Source organism: Epinephelus fuscoguttatus, linkage group LG8 (genome assembly GCF_011397635.1).
Source record: "Epinephelus fuscoguttatus linkage group LG8, E.fuscoguttatus.final_Chr_v1".
Taxonomy (NCBI): domain Eukaryota; kingdom Metazoa; phylum Chordata; class Actinopteri; order Perciformes; family Serranidae; genus Epinephelus; species Epinephelus fuscoguttatus.
Window position 1 is genome coordinate 17280897 of NC_064759.1, and position 21318 is coordinate 17302214.

At 41.7% G+C, this 21318-nt stretch overlaps 2 protein-coding genes across 3 annotated transcripts; one reads left to right on the forward strand and one right to left on the reverse strand.

Annotated features, from left to right (window-relative positions):
* The first annotated feature begins 1848 nt into the window (after nucleotides 1-1848).
* On the forward strand, nucleotides 1849-5932 carry LOC125893696 (C-X-C chemokine receptor type 3-like). Of its 2 annotated transcripts, XM_049584551.1 has the most exons (3): nucleotides 1849-2365; nucleotides 2943-3293; nucleotides 3589-5932. In XM_049584551.1, the coding sequence occupies exons 1-3, from the start codon at nucleotides 2363-2365 to the stop codon at nucleotides 4348-4350; spliced, it is 1116 nt and encodes a 371-aa protein (XP_049440508.1). In that variant the 5' UTR covers nucleotides 1849-2362; the 3' UTR covers nucleotides 4351-5932. The 2 variants fall into 2 exon arrangements, with proteins under 2 accessions (XP_049440508.1, XP_049440509.1); XM_049584552.1 differs by lacking the exon at nucleotides 1849-2365 and having other exon boundaries at nucleotides 2765-3293.
* Nucleotides 5933-12535: 6603 nt separating this feature from the next.
* Nucleotides 12536-15383, reverse strand: cxcr3.1 (chemokine (C-X-C motif) receptor 3, tandem duplicate 1). Its single transcript, XM_049583515.1, has 3 exons — nucleotides 15280-15383; nucleotides 13790-14189; nucleotides 12536-13706 (listed from the first exon to the last, which is right to left on the reverse strand). The coding sequence occupies exons 2-3, from the start codon at nucleotides 14180-14182 to the stop codon at nucleotides 12969-12971; spliced, it is 1131 nt and encodes a 376-aa protein (XP_049439472.1). The 5' UTR covers nucleotides 14183-14189; nucleotides 15280-15383; the 3' UTR covers nucleotides 12536-12968.
* Nucleotides 15384-21318: the final 5935 nt, after the last annotated feature.

A 21318-nucleotide genomic window follows, 5' to 3' on the forward strand; every position in this document is an offset into this window, starting at 1 on the left:
TGAAAACCTCCTTAGTGGGGCAACCTCTAGTTCACCTTGCAGAGTGTGCGCCACATGTAGGCTGAGTCCTTGCAGCAGTTTGGGTACAATTCCAACCTTCGGCCCTTTGCAGCATGTTGTCCCCTGTCTCTCTCCCCCCTTTCCTATCATTCTCCAGCTGTGCTACAATAAATGCAAAAAGCCTTAAAAAATGATTAAAAAAGAGACAATAAACACTAAAGGAATTCTAACATGGAGAAGTTTCAGTTTGTTGCATTTGCAGAGCTCAAGGTTAGATGCTACTAAATCTCCCTAAATCAGGGGTCGGCAACCTTTCCTATTAAAGGAGCCATTATTGGCCAGCCGCTTAAGTCCATCCATCAACCATCAACATTACAAATAGGTCTAAATCAGCATTCATTAATATGATTTACTACTAGGTGGCTACTCTGCAGTCAACTATTTATAATTATTTAGTACTTTAATTTTGCAGTACTGGTGGTGAAAGCACACGAATCTGTCCACACACTGTTAAATCCTCTATTTCACTCTGAGACTTTTCCTTTTTTTAGATTTGAAATCCATAGCTAGCCATGCTAAAGAGACTCCAGGCTCGCTGAAGTTCAGCAAAATTTAGAGGAAAAGGCACCTGGTCGTAGAAGTGCGAAGCACATTTTAGCTGATGAAATAGTAAAACATTTTTTAATTCAATGTATAGGCTTCACATGTTCACAGTTGTGGAATGCAACAATCACTTTAGGCCTACAATAATGACAAATAAAAGTCTGAATGTTAAAAATTAACCTGTATTCATTTCCAGATCATTTTATGTCAAAGTCACAAGGAGAGGGTCTGAAGAGCTGCATGTGGCTCCGGAGCCCCTATCCTAAATCTCACACACTGTTCCTTTAAGTAAATGTGTTATGTCTCCACAGTACTACCCTGGTTGTTTAGCACATATGTCAAACACTAAGCCATGTTATAATTCTACTTCTACTTCTGTCTCTGATTTCTGTCTTTATTTATTTTTAACTCAGGCTGTTTGACTTTATTTTATTTTATTTTATTTATATTATTTTGTTTTATTTTTAATTCTATTTTATTTTATTTTCATTTATTTTATTTTATTCATTCATTCATTCATCTTCTAACCGCTTCATCCTCTTGGGGATCACGGGGGGGCTGGAGCCTATCCCAGCTACATCGGGCGAGAGGCAGGGTACACCCTGGACAGGTCGCCAGACTATCGCAGGGCTGACACATAGAGACAAACAACCATTCACGCTCACATTCACACCTATGGACAATTTAGAGTTACCAATTAACCTAGTCCCCAATCTGCATGTCTTTGGACTGTGGGAGGAAGCCGGAATGCCCGGAGAGAACCCAATTTGATTTAATTCAATTTTATTTATTTATCCCTCTCAAGCACTGATATTAAAAGACCTATTGCTGATTTTTTCCATCTTAAATATATCCTGATAACCAGCAGGTTGGAGCTGTCCTCAGGTTTTAGGAACACAACACCTCCATCTAGTGGAGAACAGCTGTATGTGCGGCTCATTGTTTGACTGCTTTGTGTTCACAGCATAGGTTCATATATGTACAATCGTTGCGTCAAGTCAGGCACAGAAAGCGGAAACGCGGAAGTTGGGTAATTTGGCCTTCAAAATAAAACACCAGTTTCCCCCAATAATGGAATAATCCGCGTGCACTGAGCCATTTTTATCACATCCTGTGCTTTTTATTACAACTGGAAGAACACTGTCTAATTCTCAGCCTCCTTTCTTGGATTTTTATGCGTAGACACTGAGGGTAATTTAACTATACATTTTATTTTGAAACACGGCTGAACAAGTGACTCGGGTTTTCGTGAGAGTTGGCAGACTGGGCAGCGAGTTGGCAACGTGTGAGAAGAGGTGACCCTTGGTGAACCACAACAATCGGGTATGGCAGTAATAAAGTGCATGTAAAGTGAGCTGAGTGCACGTGACAGATAAGATCGAAGTCTGTACGCAGTCTTAAAACTTCCTACAGGGGAGGCGCAGCGTCTCTCATCGCCCGCCTGTTGGTGTCTCCTGCTCTCCGGGGTGGTTTTGTCTCGGTGATTTACCCTCAAACCACTTAAACATGAGATTCCCTTTTAGTTTTAAGTTGAGTGATACGTAAAGTTTGCGCTGAGACTCGGAGGAAGATTTGTGCGTTTTTGTGCCGGCCTTGACGGACGCCCGACAGCTGCAGGAGCTCCTCAGTCCTCCCTCCAAAAACACAGACGGTGGTTCATCGTGCAGAGTTGTTGACCCTGGTGTGAAGACATCTGTGGAGGTTGTCCTTTTTAAGTGTCATCAGTCCGCAGTGCACAGAGAGGCTACCTGCGCCCTGTATGGTAAGTGAAATCACATGCGCAAACTACGCTTAAACTACAAGCCTGTTTGATAATGTCAGCTTTAGTGTGTTTTAAAGTATGAAGCCAAGTCTTTCCCTGTCTGTTTCTTATTTGAACTCCGTTTCAAACCGGATCCAGCTCTATAATCCATATTTATCTGCGCACCAGTGTGTCTCACCAGCACGTAGTCCTACAGGCACTTCTGTTTCTCATGTTGTGTTTGCTTATCTACCTCCATCAATATTAAAAAGTGAGTGTACCACACAGCCACCGTGCATGACATAGCAGCTTAGGTTGTGTGTTCGTGTGTTTGTGTGTGACGAAGAGGAACTGGGCTTTCCGTTCAAACCCACTCTGCTGTTGCCTCATCCGGTGACATCGCACCATGTGAGTTGTGATGTATGAGTTTGAGCGTGTTTATAATGCTCAGCTGGACTTCCCAAGGGGAGATTTTCAAAACTTGACTTTGACACAGCAGAGTTGAGACACAGAGAGAGGAGGTTATATAAGCTGGTCTCTGAGCCACTGCAGCATTTTGGATTTCTTTCTTTGAAGCTGAACCTTCTTGTCTCCACAGAAGATGAACATTGTGCCGGAGCTCGATGGATTATTCCGCCAGAATGACACCTATGACTACCAGGACTATGAGTACCCAGAGGACTTTGAGCAAAGTGCCAGTGAAGCGGTGTTGATCCCGCTTCTGTACTCTGCGGAGCTGGTCATAGGTCTGCTGGGGAATGGACTACTCCTGGCCGTTCTGGCTCAGAGGAGGCGATCCTGGAGGATGTCAGACACCTTCATCCTCCACCTGAGTGTCGCGGACATCCTGCTCCTGCTCACACTGCCCTTCTGGGCTGCACAGGCCGCTCAGCAAGGTGGATGGTGCTTTGGCGTGGTCTTCTGCAAGATCTGTGTGGCTGTTTTTAATGTAAGTACCAGGTTGTGTGTGGAACAGGCAAAGACTGGAAAGTGAAAGAGGGATGTAAGAAGGGTGTTTTTGGCTGTAGACTGCTGTTTCCTGTTTGATGAAGACTCTTGGCACACCAGGGTCATTGTACTTGATATGTTCATTTGTTTATACTCCCCATTGACTACCACATTCCTCCAGGCATTCCTAGGAGGAAGCGAGATGAGGGGAGAAGTGAAAGTGATAAAAATATGGCTGCAAGTTTTCAACTTACACAAGATAACTCAAGCTTTCCTTTCCTTTTCTTTTCTCCTAGATCAACTTCTACTGTGGGATCTTTCTGCTGGTTTGCATAAGCGTAGATTGCTACCTGTCCATCGTCCACGCCACTCGGCTGTACTCCCATGATAACCCCAGGTTAGCTCATATCAGCTGCCTGTCGGTCTGGATCGTCTCCTTGATCCTCACACTGCCGTGGTGTATTTTCCTGGTGGAGACGAAAGAAACGACACAGGAGAGAACACTGTGTGATCGCAGCTACTCTGAGCCAGTAACTCATGGTAGGCTGGCCGCACGCTTGCTCCACCACACGCTGGGCTTCCTGCTGCCTGCAGGCGCCCTGATCATCATCTGCTCCTGTATCCTGCTGCGGCTGCAGCGCAGCTCTAAAGGCGTCCAGAAGCAGAAGGCCGTCATGGTCATCCTGCCCCTGGTAGTTGTCTTCCTACTATGCTGGGTGCCATACAACTTCGCACTCATTGTGGACACCTTCAGGAGCAGGTCCAAAGAACCTGGTGATGTTTCATCTGGTAATCATGAGCACTCCATGGAGAGAGCTCTGATGGTCACATCTGGGCTGGGCTGCCTGCAGGCCTGCCTCAGGCCCCTGCTCTATCTTGGCCTGTGTGGAAACTTCAGGAATCGGACGCTGGCCATGTTGAAACGAGCTACAGTTGAATCAGAGGGCTCGCTATGGGAGCTGGGTCTGGGCGAAGCGACTGTGCCTGACCAGAAGCATGCGGGGGAAGAGATGAAACAGATGACAGCTGTAGATCAAGCGCCGTCACCTCAGTGTTGATCGGTGGACAGAAATGCTGCCCTGTGACTCATAAGTGACCTGAATAATGCTCCACCCCTGCTGCTGGGGAATTCAGTGTGAAATCATGTCATGGGTTCAAGGGAAGATGACATAGTGTTGAGAAACAGATATTTATAAAAATGAGTCTTTCACATTGCACTTTAATGTGAAGGTTTCCGAGCCAAGTCATGATGACGTACACATAGTGTTGTACTTTTATTTGTAATCACTGTAGCTTGTCACGCTCAATCATTAGTTCTTAATTCAATTGTAGATATCTGTATTTTTATTGTGTATTATTATTATTGTTATTATTATTGAAAGCAAACTATTTTTACATTATTTTATTTTTTAGTGAGAGAATTGTGTCTGTGAACATGTGAACAGTTTTAAACTGCTGCACAATCATCATAAAGCTAATGTCATAATGATTGGAACTGTTGGGAATATAAGCTCTTGTCGAAACAGTATATTTACAGTATAATAATATCCTGTAATTGTGATCTGCCATTAAAAACCCCGACAGAGTTCATAACTTCACTGCTGATAACACAAACTGTTTCACTTTCCATGTTACCCTGTTATCTTCAGGCAGTAAAGACTGTGTGGATTCCACGATTGTGCTGTGTGTGTGTGTGTGTGTGTGTGTGTGTGTGTGTGTGTGTGTGTGTGTGTGTGAGAAAGCAGTGACGGAATTTCCCTTTCGGCAAATCCCACAGCCTTAATTATTTCTTTTACTTCATTGTTGCGACATGGGTGTGTGGACTGCAGGACACAGGATGACACAAACAGGTGGTGATGTCACCAGTCAGGTGACAGAGAGCGAGGCAGATGAGTGGGGGGAGGAGGAGGAGGAGGAAAAACCAGCTCTCTGTTGCTGCGGCGGCCTTTTCACAGCTCTCTGTTTACTCTCATCAGAAGACTTGTCTGTTTGGTGGAGAGAACAGTGGTGTGCTTTGTGCATGAGGGCAGTTGACTGGAAAAAAGTGTTGGTGTCGGAGGAAAGCAAAACGTTCAACGAGCTAAAATCTTATTTATAATAAGAGATCACAGTGCATGCACTACACTTGTGGTTTTGCTACCTTTTTGCTGTGCAGGTTACGACCTGCCAGGCACGATTTGTTTCCGCATTCAAGGCTAGATAACGATATTGACTCATAAGCATGTGACATGAAATTAAATGTACTTTCATTATTGAGTGTTGGTTTAGATACACGTAGATACAAACTCCCTTCTCCCAGGCCACTCAATTCTGTTCCTCTTTGTTTCAAAGAAATGGCGTTCAAGTTCATCTGGAGTTGAAGTCTCATGATAATGTGGTCTTGAGAAATGCTGGTTGACTGTGACAGCAGCAGCACGTCAAGTTGATAGCATTACTGCTTATAATTAGTGATGAGTGTTGCATCAGACTGAAATGGTATTTCCTGTGTCAGCAAGAGCAGTGGTTCCCAAGCTTCTACTTTAAGGGACCCCTTTTCTATCATTGAGTAAAATGATCACCCCTGTAGTTTAATATTTCATGTTATTTTCAGTGCAAAACAACTGACAAACTGTATAATAAACCCAAATAGTGAGCACAATATATGCAGAAGTTGGTGTGAAATGATTTGGATGGAGTATGAGCAGATTATTTCCTATCAATATTACCTCAGAAATAAGATTTCTTGATATTTTTATGAACTTTATGTACGATTCTCTGTCTGTATGATGCATTTTCTTTAATTTCTAATAATCATACATACGTAATAGGCTTCTTTTTTGACAAGTTTAGTGTTTTTCTTCTTCCTGACGCTTTGCCATTGTTCTATTAGCCTTTTGGTATTTAATTGTGTGTGTGTGTGTGTGTGGGGGGGGGGGGTTTCTTGGTTAAGGATTTCTTACATGCCACCAATAGTATTCTCAGCAGATATTTATCCTTTTTCCTCCATTAGAGTTCCTCTAGTCTGATCAGGTACATCGCTTCAAAGTTAAAGGTCATTTTGGTCGAGAAAATCGTTTCAAGAATGCCATAAATTTTAGTACAAAAGGGAGCAACTGAAGGGCAACCCCAGAAGATTAAGTGTGTGCTTTCTAATGCAGGATGAGGCTGTTCTGTTTAGCAGAGAGTGAAGACTCTGTGAGTACAGCTCATGTTCAGGTCCTCACCATGCTTTTTTGAAGTTTATAGCTAAAATACCAATTTTAAATTAAAAAAATGACAAGTTCATTTAGTGTTCTTAACATAAATGAAAGGCTGTATACTCACTGTGTGTTCTTTGTAAGTTTTCTTACATCCTCTAAACTAGTCCATACACATTGAGTGCACAGTTCCCCATGTACAGTTTCAAATGGTGTGTGTTTGGGATACAGGTCAAAGGAAATTGCAGATTAAATAGTCAACTGAACCCATTAAGAAGAGCAATGTATTCAGACAGTGTTTTTGTGAATTTGATACAATTAATTGCTTTATTGAAAGTACAGTAGTACCATTACCAATAGTGGGATAGTTGGTGGGCTAAAACTGTACATTAGTAGTTGAGGTAGCACGTTGAAAGGCAGATAGTTAAAATGTTTAAAAAAACATTCAGCCACAGTGGGAGCGACAGCGATCGGTCGCATTTGAGCCATTTTTAAGCATTTTTCTGTTGTTATAGCGCCACCCAGTTGCCAATTAGAGTTAAATTTCTCCACTCACCTTGAGGCGTCCTGTTCTTCATATCTACCAAGTTTATTAAAAATCGATGTGGCAGTTAGGCCTAGATAAGAAATTAGCTCTGTAGCGCCCCCATTTTGTTTGATGGGGTCAATAATGGAGGGATCCCCTCAGATTATGTGTGGTCATATGCCTACAAAGTTGCGTGGTGATCGGTGACACCCTTGAGATGTTATACACCTTTATGTGATGAGCCACGCCCTCCACAATATTCATTGCCTTATAGAGGCTCAGTTTTAGTAAGTTTTCCAACTTTTGCCAAGAGGGAACTTTAGATATTGGTCCCTAGATTATGTTCACAGAGTTTCATGCAGATCGGTCAAACTTCCTAGAAAGAGATCGATTTTAAGTGTTTTTGAAAAAATACAAAATAGCGGAAAATCTGTAAACTGGAAGTTATGGGTTCTTGAGGCAAATTTGTTCCTCATGAGGAGAGGCATCTCTGTGCAAAGTTTCATGTCTGTACGACATACGGGGCATGAGATATGCCCATTCAAAGTTTGCAATTTCAATCGGTTGCTGTAGCGCCCCCCTTTGGCCAATTGATGCAATATTGCTTCATTCGCATCCTCCCATGACCCTCTACCACTGTGCCAAATTTCACATGGATTGACCAAGTCAGTGAGGAGAAAAACGTGGAACAGACACACCCACAGACAGTTTTTGTCATTATGTAGTAAAGAAAGATTCAAGAAGGCCTCTCAACCCACTGTGAAGCTGTGGTGACCCCTAGTGGGGGTTGGGAATGAGTGAGCTAGAGTTAATCAGCTAAGAGACAAGCAGCCAATCAGGACTCTTCTATAAGTTAAAAAGTTGTTGTCAAACACAAACTGTCCACAATAAAGGGAGTTGAGTCCCCCATATGATCAAGACAAACTGCTTCATCAAAGTAGAAAAGCATCGAGCATCGTGACTGGATGACTAAAAACAAGACCAGTGCATGCTGACCACATAGCCGACCGCACAGAGTTTGATGTGTGTGAATGGGTGTGCAGCCAAGATCTCGACTCTCTAACTGTGGGAGAGATTATGAACCTGTCGCTCGCTTTGTTCTCTGACACAGTGACCGAACCAGCAGAGCTGCTGCTTCTAGACTGAACTGTTTACTGTAGACAACACTGGTTGTTGCTGCAATCAACCAGTTTAAGAGGTGATAATATCTTTAAACACCACCACCCCCCTGCTGTTGTGAAATATTTGCCTCTCATGTTAATTATGAATGAGAGGTGCTGTAAAGGGCTAACAGTGGTGACATGTTGGTTTTTTTTTTTGATACTTGTGTCTTGAACTGAGAAGTCTCACACAGGACACGGCACATCTTGGTGCTCATTGTTCAGATACTTCTTGTCACCCTTCTGCTCAAACCACATGTTTGAGGATGTGCGGCTGCTTTTTGTCACTTTGTTTCAATTTCCTGTCAAAAAGATGTATGAAATTTCCACTGAAACCGCTACGTGTTGGTTTGCAGGTTTCATCTCTGTATGAGTTCTTTGTTTGATCACCGGATCCTAACTATATCATAAGCACTTAGAACATTTTAAGAATGTTAATATATTAAAATATCTCCCATGCTCAATGCATACAGATGGTAGAGAGGATAGAAAGGGATGTTTCACAATCTAACTTCTCCTAAAGTTCAAATTGTGAAGTTTCATGCTGCAAACTTCTCTGTTCTCTATCTGCCATCTCAGTCACACAACATTCATTACAGTATATATTTGGCTGATTTTATAACTTCTCTACAAGCTGTATAGTTTCTGTTAATTACAATAAAGATTACAACTTTGAAACACAAATTCCTACAGTGCGCAATACTTTTTAAATGCCTGTGTGTTTGGATCATAGAGGAAAACAAACATAATACAAGGAGGCTAACATTCAAATTTGGTGTTGATCTGGATGTGATAAACAGAATTTGACAAAGTCCTCATCACCATACACCAGGGCTGTCAAACATATGGCTTGTGGGCCAAAACTGGCCTGCCGAAGGGTCCAATCTGACCCACTGGATGACTCTGCACACCTTATACTGATGCATGTGTATAGGCTAAGAGGTGTCAGGTTTCAGGAGCTGGTTAAATATTCAGTAGCCTGCCTTATGTAAAATGCTGCTTCAGAGTCTTTTCCACCAGGATCAGAATACAGTTCTCTGAAATAACAATGAATACTTATTGTGGTCTTATTTAGAGATATTAAACAGTGTGCAAAGTGTTGTCAATAAGCAGCCTCAAAGGACTACAAAAGTAGGGCAGGCAGTGATAATTTAACCTGCTTCCTTAATAGCTGCCACCTTAGTTTGGTGTGGTGATGTTACTGTGCATTACTGCACAGGACATGCACAGAAAAATGCACATGTAATGACAGTGAGTAAGTTCACTGACTGAATGCGGAAAAGCAGACAAAATGTTAATTCTTTTCAGAATGTACTTGTACTTCTTCACACGAAATGAAATGGAAACATTTAGAGGTGTTGTTATTCACAGGTTTAATGCAGTGATTTAACTGGTCCGGCCCACTGGAGATCAACCTGGGCTGTATGTGACACACAAACAAAAATGAGTTTGACACCCCTGCTGTACACAGTTCCCTTCTTCTCACTTTCATCAATTAGATATATAAAAATAAATCTTTTCATTCAAATAAGTGATCAATTTTATTATTTGGTGTGTGTGTGTGTGTGTGTGTGTGTGTGTGTGTGTGTGTGTGTGTGTGTGTGTGTGTGTGTATATCTGTCTGTCCGCTGTTAATCTAGCAAACTACTGGACCATTCAGCCTCATATTTTGTGTGCACATTTCTGACTGTATGTTTAAGAAGCTCTCGTGGTTGCAGTGATTCACAATTGTTAAAAAACCTGTTTCATTGACTGTTTTCGTCGACTGCTGACTCTTTACACCTCTTAACTGGCCAGTAGGGGCTGCTAAATTTTCCAGATGTAATCTCGGCTAAAAACACCTAGTCTCACTCTGAAGTCGTCAAATTCCGGCGCCTGGGCAACACTATCCGGCGTCAGACACAGACAAAAAAAGCTGCTTTCATGTCGGCATGATATGTACTCAGTTGCTGTCATAGCAAGAGAGGCAAGAGCGAAATTTAAGGTGGCAGAAGTCCAAATACGGTGGATGGGAGGGAACAACAACCACAAACTTTCCTGTGAGATTATAAAGCCTAACCCTCTTCTTTTCTTTTTTTAAACCCAACCACATGCTTTTGTTGCCTAAACCCAAACATGTGTATGTGTTGGCAAATCATAACCACATGTGTTTGTTGTTGAAGGAAAAGAAACATTGATTCACACTGTTGCACTGACGTAGTGTGTTTATTTTCAAAGAGACTATGTAAATGTCTTGTGAAAATGGAAGTGTATTTCGAAAGAAGACAATGCTGTAACAGGCAGAACTTGACATGGCATCCCAGATCATCAACAACCAACACACCCAGGGTACCTTCCACGTCATATCTGGATGTGGAAAGTCCATGACCAAACGTCAATATGTGATGAGATCAGAGTGAGAATGTGTTGAAAAACAACAAGCCTTACCTAGTCTGTTTCAGGCCACATTTTGGTTTTCATTGTGGCTTCATTTTGAACCTCAGCATCTGCAGATGAATTCCATACCCAATATGTCCTAATCCGCTAAAGTTCGTCACAATACAAGATGAATTAGTCCTTGTCTTTTATCATCCATCTTGGCCTTAAAGGGACAGTGCACCCAAAAATGAAAATTCAGCCATTATCTACTCACCCATATGCCGATGGAGGCTCAGGTGAAGTTTTAGAGTCCTCACAACACTTCCGGAGATCCCAGGGGAGAGGGGGTAGCAGCACAACTCCACCTAATGGAGGCTTATGGTGCCCCAGATTCAAACGTCCAAAAAGACATAATTGAAACCACAAAATATTTCCATACTGCTCATCTGTAGTGATCCAAGTGTCCTGAAGCCCCGACATAAAAAGGTGTTTGGAAAAACGTCATTTGAACTCTGTCTTTCGCCTCATTGTGTGTTCACGTGCTTTCGCTGGAATCTGGGGCGCTGTAAGCCTCCATTGGTTGGAGTTGTGTTGCTATACCCTCTCCCCTGGGATCTCCGCAAGTGATGTGAGGACTCTAAAACTTCACCTGAGCCTCCCTCAGGATATGGGTGAGTAGATAATGGCTGTATTTTCATTTTTGGGTGCACTATCCCTTTGAAGGAGCCGGAAGGAACAATTTCACCATGTGCAACTCTCTGCGCAAGTAGGTTTAGCTGCAGCTGAAGCAGCTACGTGACCCACCCACCATATCCATGCGTCAGTCCACGATCACCTCCTTTTGCCTCTTGGCCTGGAAACCAAAGCCACGACAAAAGTAATCAGCTAGCTAGGTTAAAAGAGAAGCAGCTAATTCCACTGCAGATTACTAAATACATGGCCTAAAATGTAATTTGTAACATATTTACTATTAGATTACTCAAACTACCGTAAAACTTTAATTAATAGCCCGGGCTATTATTTGCTTAACAACTGAAACCAACAGGCCAATATTTGGCACAGGCCTTTAATTACTTTTACACACCTTTTACCCTGCTTATAAAATGCATTATGTCTTCATGTGTAATGAGTTATAAAGTTGATTATTGCTATGTATGGCCTCATATATACTCACTACAGTGGCACCTTGTAGCAGGGTTCAGATAACCATTATGCTGGTGGGTTTGTCTTGTACTGGTGGTGGGCGCAGTTTGTGGGGCTGTCTCGTTTACACTGCAAATGTAATCTGTCTGGAGTTATAAATGTCTGTCTGCAGTCTGCCTGCAACACAGTTTCCTTCTGTCCACTGCACGTCATCACAACACACCAGGAACATCTCAGAAGTGGAGCGATTTGCCTGCCATATTTTGTACACTTGGAGATTTTGGGTCATTTTTCCTCGATACTTGTGCTTCCACCATAAGTAAGTAGGCTATTTAGTGACATGTTTTTACTTTTTGTCAACTTTAATTGTGTTCATTTCCTGTTCTGTTGTTTTGTAGCCCTCAGACAATGGCACAAAGTTAATACTGTTAAAAGTCCAGCTATAAAAAACATGGATCAAAGATATATGGTTGTGTCTTAGTCATTAAAAATACAGTCATCATAATAATTATATGGTAAGGATATTCATATTTCACATACAACGCCTGTTTGCGGGAAAACTCACGTTTGTGCAACACGTTGCAGCTGCTTTAAAAATAGACAACGTGTATTTTAATAGTTCTGAAACCCGCTGCAGGGCTTCTGCTAAAATGACAAGACTGTTTTAAGTGGTCAGCCTGGGCGGGCGGCTGTCGGAGAGCTGTGCTCCACTGGGTGCACTTTTCTAGTTTTGTTTAAATTTACATAATGGTCTAAAGTCACTTCAAGGCCTTGAATCTGGCAGGTGTGTTTATTGCCTAAAAAACAGTCACAAGTGAAGACCTTTTTTTTTAAATCTCAGAGGCTCCTGATGTTTTATTGTAATGATGAAAACACTGGTTTAGAATAGAAAAAAAACTATTTTATTCTTTATTGAGAAAAACAAAGCAATATACAGTATTATCATGGTATAAAATATACATAATTTAAAACTTTGCTTGTAAAACAGTCGCTATCACTTTACCTTGCAGACAGAAAAGGGAAATGTTATATTTCTACTACAAGAAAAATAGCTGCCAACAAGTCCAGGTGTGTGACCTCAAATCCCTGAAAGACAATGTTATTTTTGTCTGATGGTCATGCTCATGTTCATCTACTCATACACTGTGAGAACAACAGGAAGTTGAAAGAATGCATAGCCTGTTTAAGGCTACAGAACACAGGAAATTTACATTAACACTTTGCGCTCAGCTGTCTCGGTCTTCATGTCAGTCAGTCTTTAAGTCTGGGCAGGTCTGTACATGTGGTTGTTGATATGTCTGTCTCTCTCTCTCTCAAATAGCGATGGAGTTAGAGGTGTCGGCAGACTCAGACCAGATGGAGCTTCTCCTGCTCGTACCAACAGAGTGCAGTTTGACACTTGTCGACAGCTTGCAGCCCAGAGACCTCAGGATTTCCAGGAGCTGACGCCTGAACTTCACGCCCACAAAGGCATACAGGATGGGGTTGAGGCTGCAGTGGAGGTAACCTACACAGGAGGTGACTATCTTGGCTTTCTCCAGAGATGTTCTGACTCCACAGGTGTCCATGGTGTAGTTGGAATGAAGCGTGTCCACCATGAGTGTGATGTTGTATGGCGTCCAGCAGAGGAAGAAAACCACCACCACGGACACGATGACCCTGAATGCTTTCTGCTTTTGGAGGCCCTGGGAGCCGCACCGCAGCCGGCGCAGGATGCAGGAGTAGCAGAAGATCATGATGACTGAAGGCAGCAGGAAACCCACTGTGTGGTAGAGCAGGCGTGATGCCAGCCGCCAGTCACCTACTGACTCCAAGGAAAACCTGAAGTAGTTGCGAATACACTCGGTTTTGTTTCGCCTGTCATCCTTCATAGCTTCCAAGAAAACCCAGTCAGGGATAGAGAGGAGCAGGGAGAAGAGCCACACTGCCAAGCAGCTGAACTGGACGACCCAGGGGTTCCTGCGGGAGTACATCTGGGTAGCATGGACGATGGACAGGTAGCGGTCCAGACTGATGCAGGCCAGCAGAAAGATCCCACAGTAGAAGTTGATCTGAGGGTACAAAGAGATGTGAAAAATCTTTTTTTGCAACAACCTTCTGTTACCCATCATGCCCTTTGATGCACGCCTCTTACCGTAAAAACAGCTCCAGTGATCTTACAGAGGGGGGTGCCAAAGGTCCATCCACCTTTTTGAGCCGACTGTGCAGCCCAGAAGGGAAGCGTCAGGAGCAGCAGGACGTCTGCCACACCCAGGTGGAGGATGAAGGTGTCTGTCACACTCCAGGCCCTCCTGCTCTGAACCAGAACCCCCAGCAGCACTCCGTTCCCCAGGACACCCACAACAAACGCCACCGAGTACAGAACTGGGATGAAGACCGCCTCAAAATTCATGCCCTCGCTCAGGTCACATACATCACCCCCTTCACAACAATAGTCTTCATATGAATCAGAGGTGTTGTCGTATAAATCGTCAAAGCCATCAAGGAGGCTTCCCGTCAGTGTAATCACGTCAGAGTCGTCCATCATTGAACTTCTGCAAGAGAAGAAGAAGAAGAAGAAAATGAAGAGGACATGTATACATTCATTTGGTTAAAGCATCTTACTTGTGAAGTCTGTTTGAACCACATGGTGGTGCTGTCTATCTATCTATCTATCTATCTATCTATCTATCTATCTATCTATCTATCTATCTATCTATCTATCTCTGTCCTCTAAAAAACATAAACAAACATTTTGGAAAAATGTAAATGAAAAGAATCCTGAAGTCAAAAATTAAAATATAGAATAAGGTTTTTTTTGTTTTTTTTTTAACATTTTTGCCAAACATGTGCATCAGTCATTGTGTTCCCTCTGATCAGAGAGATGGGCATCATCTTTTGAAATATTTGGAGGTGACATAAGAGACCTTAAATGTGGGGGCTGAAATACCACAATGCATTTCCTTCACCGTGGTGCAGCAGTACAAAGCTTTGAAAGGTTTGAAGGTACGATGCCAAGTGACCTAATCTCAGTTCCCTCTGTCGCCACAAAAAGTTGTGTACATTTCAGTCATTCAACTGTTGGGGTATGTACAGAATTTCTTTGTGTCAGCAGATGGGGAAGAGAAATTAATATACATAGAAAGCATGTGTAACACTTAGTTTCAGAGTTGTCAGCAAGTTAAAATCCTTAATGCACTAAAATATGAATCACAGTGTTGACTAGCATATGTAACTTGTTGCACAGATGATCATGAGGTCATGGTAAATGATTAAATATTTGACTATAGCACCTCATTGTGCTGCAGCTTTTTAGTGAATGGCATGGTGAAGTTAGTTGCACACTGTCACGCTACAAACCACATCACACACACTAACGCTGTGGCCTCTTACTGTGAACTAAAGCTGTTAGAACAAACAGCAAAAGAGTGAGAAAAAGGATGTAAACAATATTCAATTTATGTTCATCAGTAATTAGTTAATTACACAAAAAAGGTTCAGCCTACAAAAGCAGGTGAACTGAAGTGATGTGAATTAAAATCCTCAAATATTAAATATTGATATATGCCAAGAGCAATATAGGCATCATCTAAAAATGATTTATGATAAATGATAAAAAAAATAAAATTCAAGGTAATGACTTACTGAATTGTGATCCTTTGATACTGTATACTCCACAGTAAGCTGGCACTACACGGCAGAAATGAGCTCTAATGATCCAGTGTTGAATGGTGAATGCATCTATAGAGGAAGAGACAAGAGAACAAAACCCGCCTCTGACCATGTGTGAAGTGTGACAAGTAGAAGCACAGCCATGCAGAAAATGTTAATGTCTTTAAAAAACATTAGAGCAACTGTTATTATTAAGAGTTGTTGTGATTTAAAACTTGATTTTATATTTTTTACTTTTTCTTTTCTTCAAAAAAACAAAAAACAATTACCTCTTAAAAGTAAGAAATGTTTTTTTGCTTTGAAGTAAATATTGATTGCACAGTGTAATGGCTATAGGCCTTCCCTTTAAGCCTTACTTTAACTATGCAGTTCTGTTCACCATCAGGTAGGAACTCCTGGGAAAAATGAAGGCTCAATTCAAGCCACAAAGAAAGTCGTCCACTGTACCACCAAAACAGGAAGGGAACAGCACTTTTGTTTTCCAGTGTAGCAACCTGTGGCTATCTCCAATTACCAAAGAGTATCAGTTTAAGTTCTTTGCAGTTAGTATCCCCTGTGCCAGAAATGGCAGACGGTGAATAAACTGAAGTAACTTGGAAAAACAAAATGCAGTGTGTCTTTCATTTGTGCCCGTTGCTTGGCTCCAAGGAAAACGCACAGCGATCTGTTTGTCGTTGCAACAGCAGTGCAAACAGTAATACCACTCTGAAACGTGAGGGAGGTTAAAAGTTGTCCATTTCCACTTTTCCACTTTTAAAAAACATAATGATGTTTTATGTTCACAAAGACTTTGTGAAAACAAAATTACTTCATTTATTAAAACACTGAACAAATGAGAGATCTGGATGGTGATTCACAGGTTTGTAAAACAAACTAGTGCTCTTCAAGCTGCCCACTTGTCTTATGTTGACAAAGACAATAAAACTTAAGAACACATAAGATGTCACATGCGTGAGTAGGCTGGTACTGTACCACTTTCCACTGAAACTGATGGAAAAACATTTCTTTGAATTAACACCCACCTCATCAGTTTCCTCTCAGACTCTGTTGTTGAAAAGAAATACATCTTACTAATATTGTGACATGTCGTGTGTATATATGTTGTGACAAAACTCAATATTCATTGACAGTTTAGTGACACTCAACCTCAGGAGGACATGCATTTATTCTGGTTATTGAAGAGAGGACATTCATAGTTCGCAGCAAGTTAAAATCCTCAATGCACAAAAATATGAATCACAATGTCAACTACAACTTTTTAGTGAATGGCATGGTAATGTCAACGGCACACTATCATGCTTCAAACCACATCACGGTCCAACACTGTATGGTTTCTTACTGTGAACTGAAGGTGTGAGAACAAACAGCTAAAGAGTGAACATCCATCCATCCATGTATATGGATGTAATCCCTCCAGCGTGTTCTGGGTCTGCCCCGGGGCCTCCTACCAGTGGGACGTGCCCAGAACACCTCTAACAGGAGGTGCCCAGGAGGCATCCTGATCAGATGTCTGAACCACCTTAACTGACCCCTTTTCAATGCAGAGGAGCAGCGGCTCCACTCCGAGCTCCTTACCCTATCTCTAAGGCTGAGCCCAGCCACGCTACGGAGGAAACTCGTCCACTTGTATCCGCAATCTCATTCTTTAGGTCATTAGCCAGTGCTCATGACCAGAGGTGAGGGTTGGGACGTAGATGGACCAGTAAATCAAAAGCTTCGCCTTCCAACTCAGCTCTCTCTTCACCATGACGAGTCACGAATCACGAGTCCGGCACAGCGCCCGCATCATTGCAGAAGCCGCACCAAACCGCCAATCCATCTCACGCTCCATTCTACCCTCACTCGTGAACAAGACCCCAAGATACTTAAACTCCCTCGCTTGAGGCAGTAACTCTCTCCCAACCTGGAGGGCGCAATCCACCGGTTACCAGCAGAGAACCATGGCCTCAATTTGGGGGTGGTGACTCTCATCCCAAACGCTTCACACTCAGCTGCAAACCGCCACAGTTCATGCTGGAGGTCACAGTGTGATGAAGCCAACAGAACCACATTGTCTGCGAAAAGCAGAGATGCAATTCTGAGGCCCCCAAACCCGACCCCTTCCTCCCCCAGGCTGCACTTCGAGATCCTGTCCATGAATATCACAAACAGGATGGGTGACAAGGAGCAACCCTGACGAAGGCCGACACCCACCGAGAACATGTTTGAGTGAACAATAAGGACGATAGAACTTTACAGACATGACTGTACATAAACATACGATGTCATATGTGTGAGTAGGCTGGTACACTTCACTTCAGTCAAAGCTACCATGTCACTGACTAAAAAACCATATGTCATTTGAGTGACAGCTGCAGCCTCAGGAGGACGGACGTACATTCATTCTGATCATTAAAGAGAAAGTATAAAAAGGGATGTTGCACAATCTAACTTCTCCTAAAGTTTTAAGTGTAAAGTTTCATGTTGCAGAGTTGTCCATCCTCTATCTGCCATCTCAGTCACAAAATTGACGACAGAGAGTACAGTTTATATTTGGCTGATTTTATCATCTCTACTCTACCTAGCTCTATATGAAAAAACATGCAAATATCAGTTTCTGTTCATAACCGATCAAGATAACGAAACCCACAATAAAAATCTCACAAGACTTTTTAAATAAAGCACTTGTGTGTTTGGATCATACAGTAAAACAAGTGCATACTTATAAAAGGAACACACAATACAAGCAAGACTAACATCATTCGAATATATGGAACTGATGAAAACAAGATTTAATTTATTTTCAGTAATAAGTTAATAAGGTGAAGATCACATACACAAAACAGAAAACTGGCCTACGAAAGCAGCTGAGATGTAATGATGTGAATTCTAATCTTCAAATATTAAATAATGATATAAATAATGAACACACACAGATCTGGACCGTCTGGAAACAAGCTAGTACTCTCCATGCTGCTCTCTTGTCTTATGTTAATGAAGGGACTTTACACCAATATAAAGTAATGATAAGCAGATATACAGAAGTCGTGTGAGTAGGCAGGTGCACTTTCCACAGAAACTGATGAATAGCATTTCTCTGAATTAACACCCACTGCAGAATCAGTCGGTGCTGAAAAGAAAGATGACAATACCGAATGCTCACTGACATTTAAGTGACGCTGGCAACCTCAGTGGAACATCTGCATTTATTCTACTCACTGAACAGCAGTGTGCAGAAAGTCTTACTTTAAGACTATCTAGTATCAGATCACCCTTTCCCGAGCAGAAACACTCTTCAACTTCCTTTATGAACCACATCAGAGACCGACCATCCTCGTGCCATTTCATCAGATTAACTGCATGAATGATCTCTACTTTTTAGTTTCAATTTCTCTAACCTGCAGTTGAATAGAGGTTATTCATTCATGTGTGTACTCATGCCCTTGCTGGTGGCATGCTTAATGGGATTTGGCATTTCATACTTTTGCTGGCTGGCGGATTTGTCATTCGTGCACAGCGACAACAGCAAAAGGAAGACACGAGGTCACAGCTCAACATATGAAACTGGCACTACAGTAGTTACACTAACACAGATTCAAAAAAGAAACATTAGTATAGTTAAGGGTAGACACAAAATTAAAAGCAGGTGTAATCATAATTGAGCAGTGACTTGATACAAGACTGATCTTAACTGAAGCACTGAAACTAAACCTTAAAAAAAAGTACAGATTTAAATACTTAGTTGCAAATGTGAGACAGAAGTGAAAACTGTAGAACTGCATACAACAGAGCAATGAAACAAGTATCCTCCAGTCACGCTGCTCATCTTTATTATACCAGTTCGCAGAAACAGCTGAGGTTGGTTCCTGTGGTATGTACAGAGGTTAATTGGAACATCATGTACAGACACACAAACAGCAGAAGCAGCTCACACCTTTGTCATGTTGATAGACTTCACTGTCTAATCAGAATGAAGTTTGTCTGTGAAGTTTTGCACCTTACGTGAAGCCCAATTGAGCTGTTTTATTGTAACACACATGCATGCAGGTGGTGTCACATTATGCCAGTGCTCAACAGGTGGTGGTAACATGCCAAGACATGCTGCAATGTGCAAGCAAAGACATGGAAGAAGCTAGGGAACATGGATGTAACCAATTCTGGATTTAAAATACTCTAAAAAATTGTCTTATGAGGGAGGAAATGCATGCGGCAAGTAGCTAACACAGGACATTTAAAAGCCTTATCAATTACCTGATACTATTAATGTATTGCATATCAGTGTCAAATCTCTCCCTAAATCATTTTCACTAACCATTTCATATAAGGTTTCTCCTCCACAACCACAAGATTTTTATCACTTTTTTTTTTTTCTCTCAGTTTTATGCGAGTATGCACACCGACATGCAACACCTGTGACAGCACGGGGTTTAAAGTGTCTTGTCTGCTTCCCCTTGCCTATGTATAGAGCAAAAGGTTCAGAGTGTGTTCCTGTTTGTTTTCACACCTTTTCTTTCCCCTTCTGTTCTGCAGCGTTTATGCAGTTCTTGTGGTGAGAGAGGCTGATGGAAGTGCAAACATCTGGCCATGAAACTCACTCGGTGACTTTTTCAGCCCACCACCAACACAAGAATAATCATTGCTGGAAACTAATAGACTTGTGATATGCAAGAAACAATTTACATAAGATGGAAGCACAATGCACGTCTGAAGATTCACTGTTCGGTTGAGCGGTGAGATGCAGAAAGTTGGACCTGAAGAGTTATATCATAACTTGTGAGGCTACAGTTTTCAGATGTTTCGAGGAAAAAGGATGAATTATTACTTGAAAGAGTAAAGGAGATATGAAAATCAGACACACATACATTTTAGTTGAATACCAAACTGTAGAAGCATTTCTGTGCTTTAAAACCAAACATATCCGCTATCAGAGGCCTTTCCTGTCTTAACCAAGAAAGTGTTAAACAGGAAAAGGTTGTTTTTTTTGCCCTCACTACCTGTTAGAGTTTCAGTGCATGTCACTGACCAACATTTCTCCTGCACAGCGCACTTACATGAATCATGAATCATCTGGTTTCCACCTTTGATTGTGAGAGGTTTCCAGATAAGAATATGATTAAAATGAGATAAGGTAAAAGCATGAGTTTTTCACGTGGCGTGTGAGTGTGCCCCTAATTTTAGGTTTTTGTTTTAAAGTAAACTGTGAAACCATGGAGATGTGTGTCACATGAGGAACTGAAAGAACACAAATATGAGAAAAAAACATTTCCACATTCCAGTTTTGATTCCTATTATTCTGTCCTACAGTGTTGGCCTGCAGTTTGAATTGCAACCACTCATTTTACACAGCCAGTTGTAATATGTGTACTAAATCAATTTAATCAATTACAAAATTCAGTCTTGCATCATCTTCAAAGTCTTTAAATGATTACTGTGGGATGTGTAAATCACAGAAATGTAAGATGCATATTTATGAATTATTCATGATGAAGGGATAAAATATCAAAGCACGTTTTCACTGCTGTTTGAGCACCTGCAAATTATGCATAAACCTCGTTTGATGCTCTCCTACCTTTTGCAGTTTCTGTTTTTGACTAAAAGTGGCGTCACCACATTGTAGGTTAGTATGTCAATAAAACTCAACCTAACCATGGCAGCAGCGATGGTGACATCATCTGATCAGCCATTTAAATGAGTCAGTCATGACACATAAAATCTGCCTGGTTAATAGAAGGAATGAGAGAAGGGCTCATATTGCTGACAAAATGCATTTAAAGGGACAGTTCACCCCAAATTAAAAAACACAGATTTATCTTCTTACCTGCAGAGCTATTTTTCAGTCTGGATTTTTGGGGTGTGCGTTGCTGAGTGCTGTAGAGATGTCTGCCTTCTCTTGGATATTATGTGCAACCCCAGTTCAAATAAAGTTGGGACATTGTGTAAGATGTAAACAGAATGCAATGATTTGTAAATCCTTTTTAACTAATATTTCTGTAAGATATAGGCTGCACTTATTCTGAATTTGAAGCCGCAACA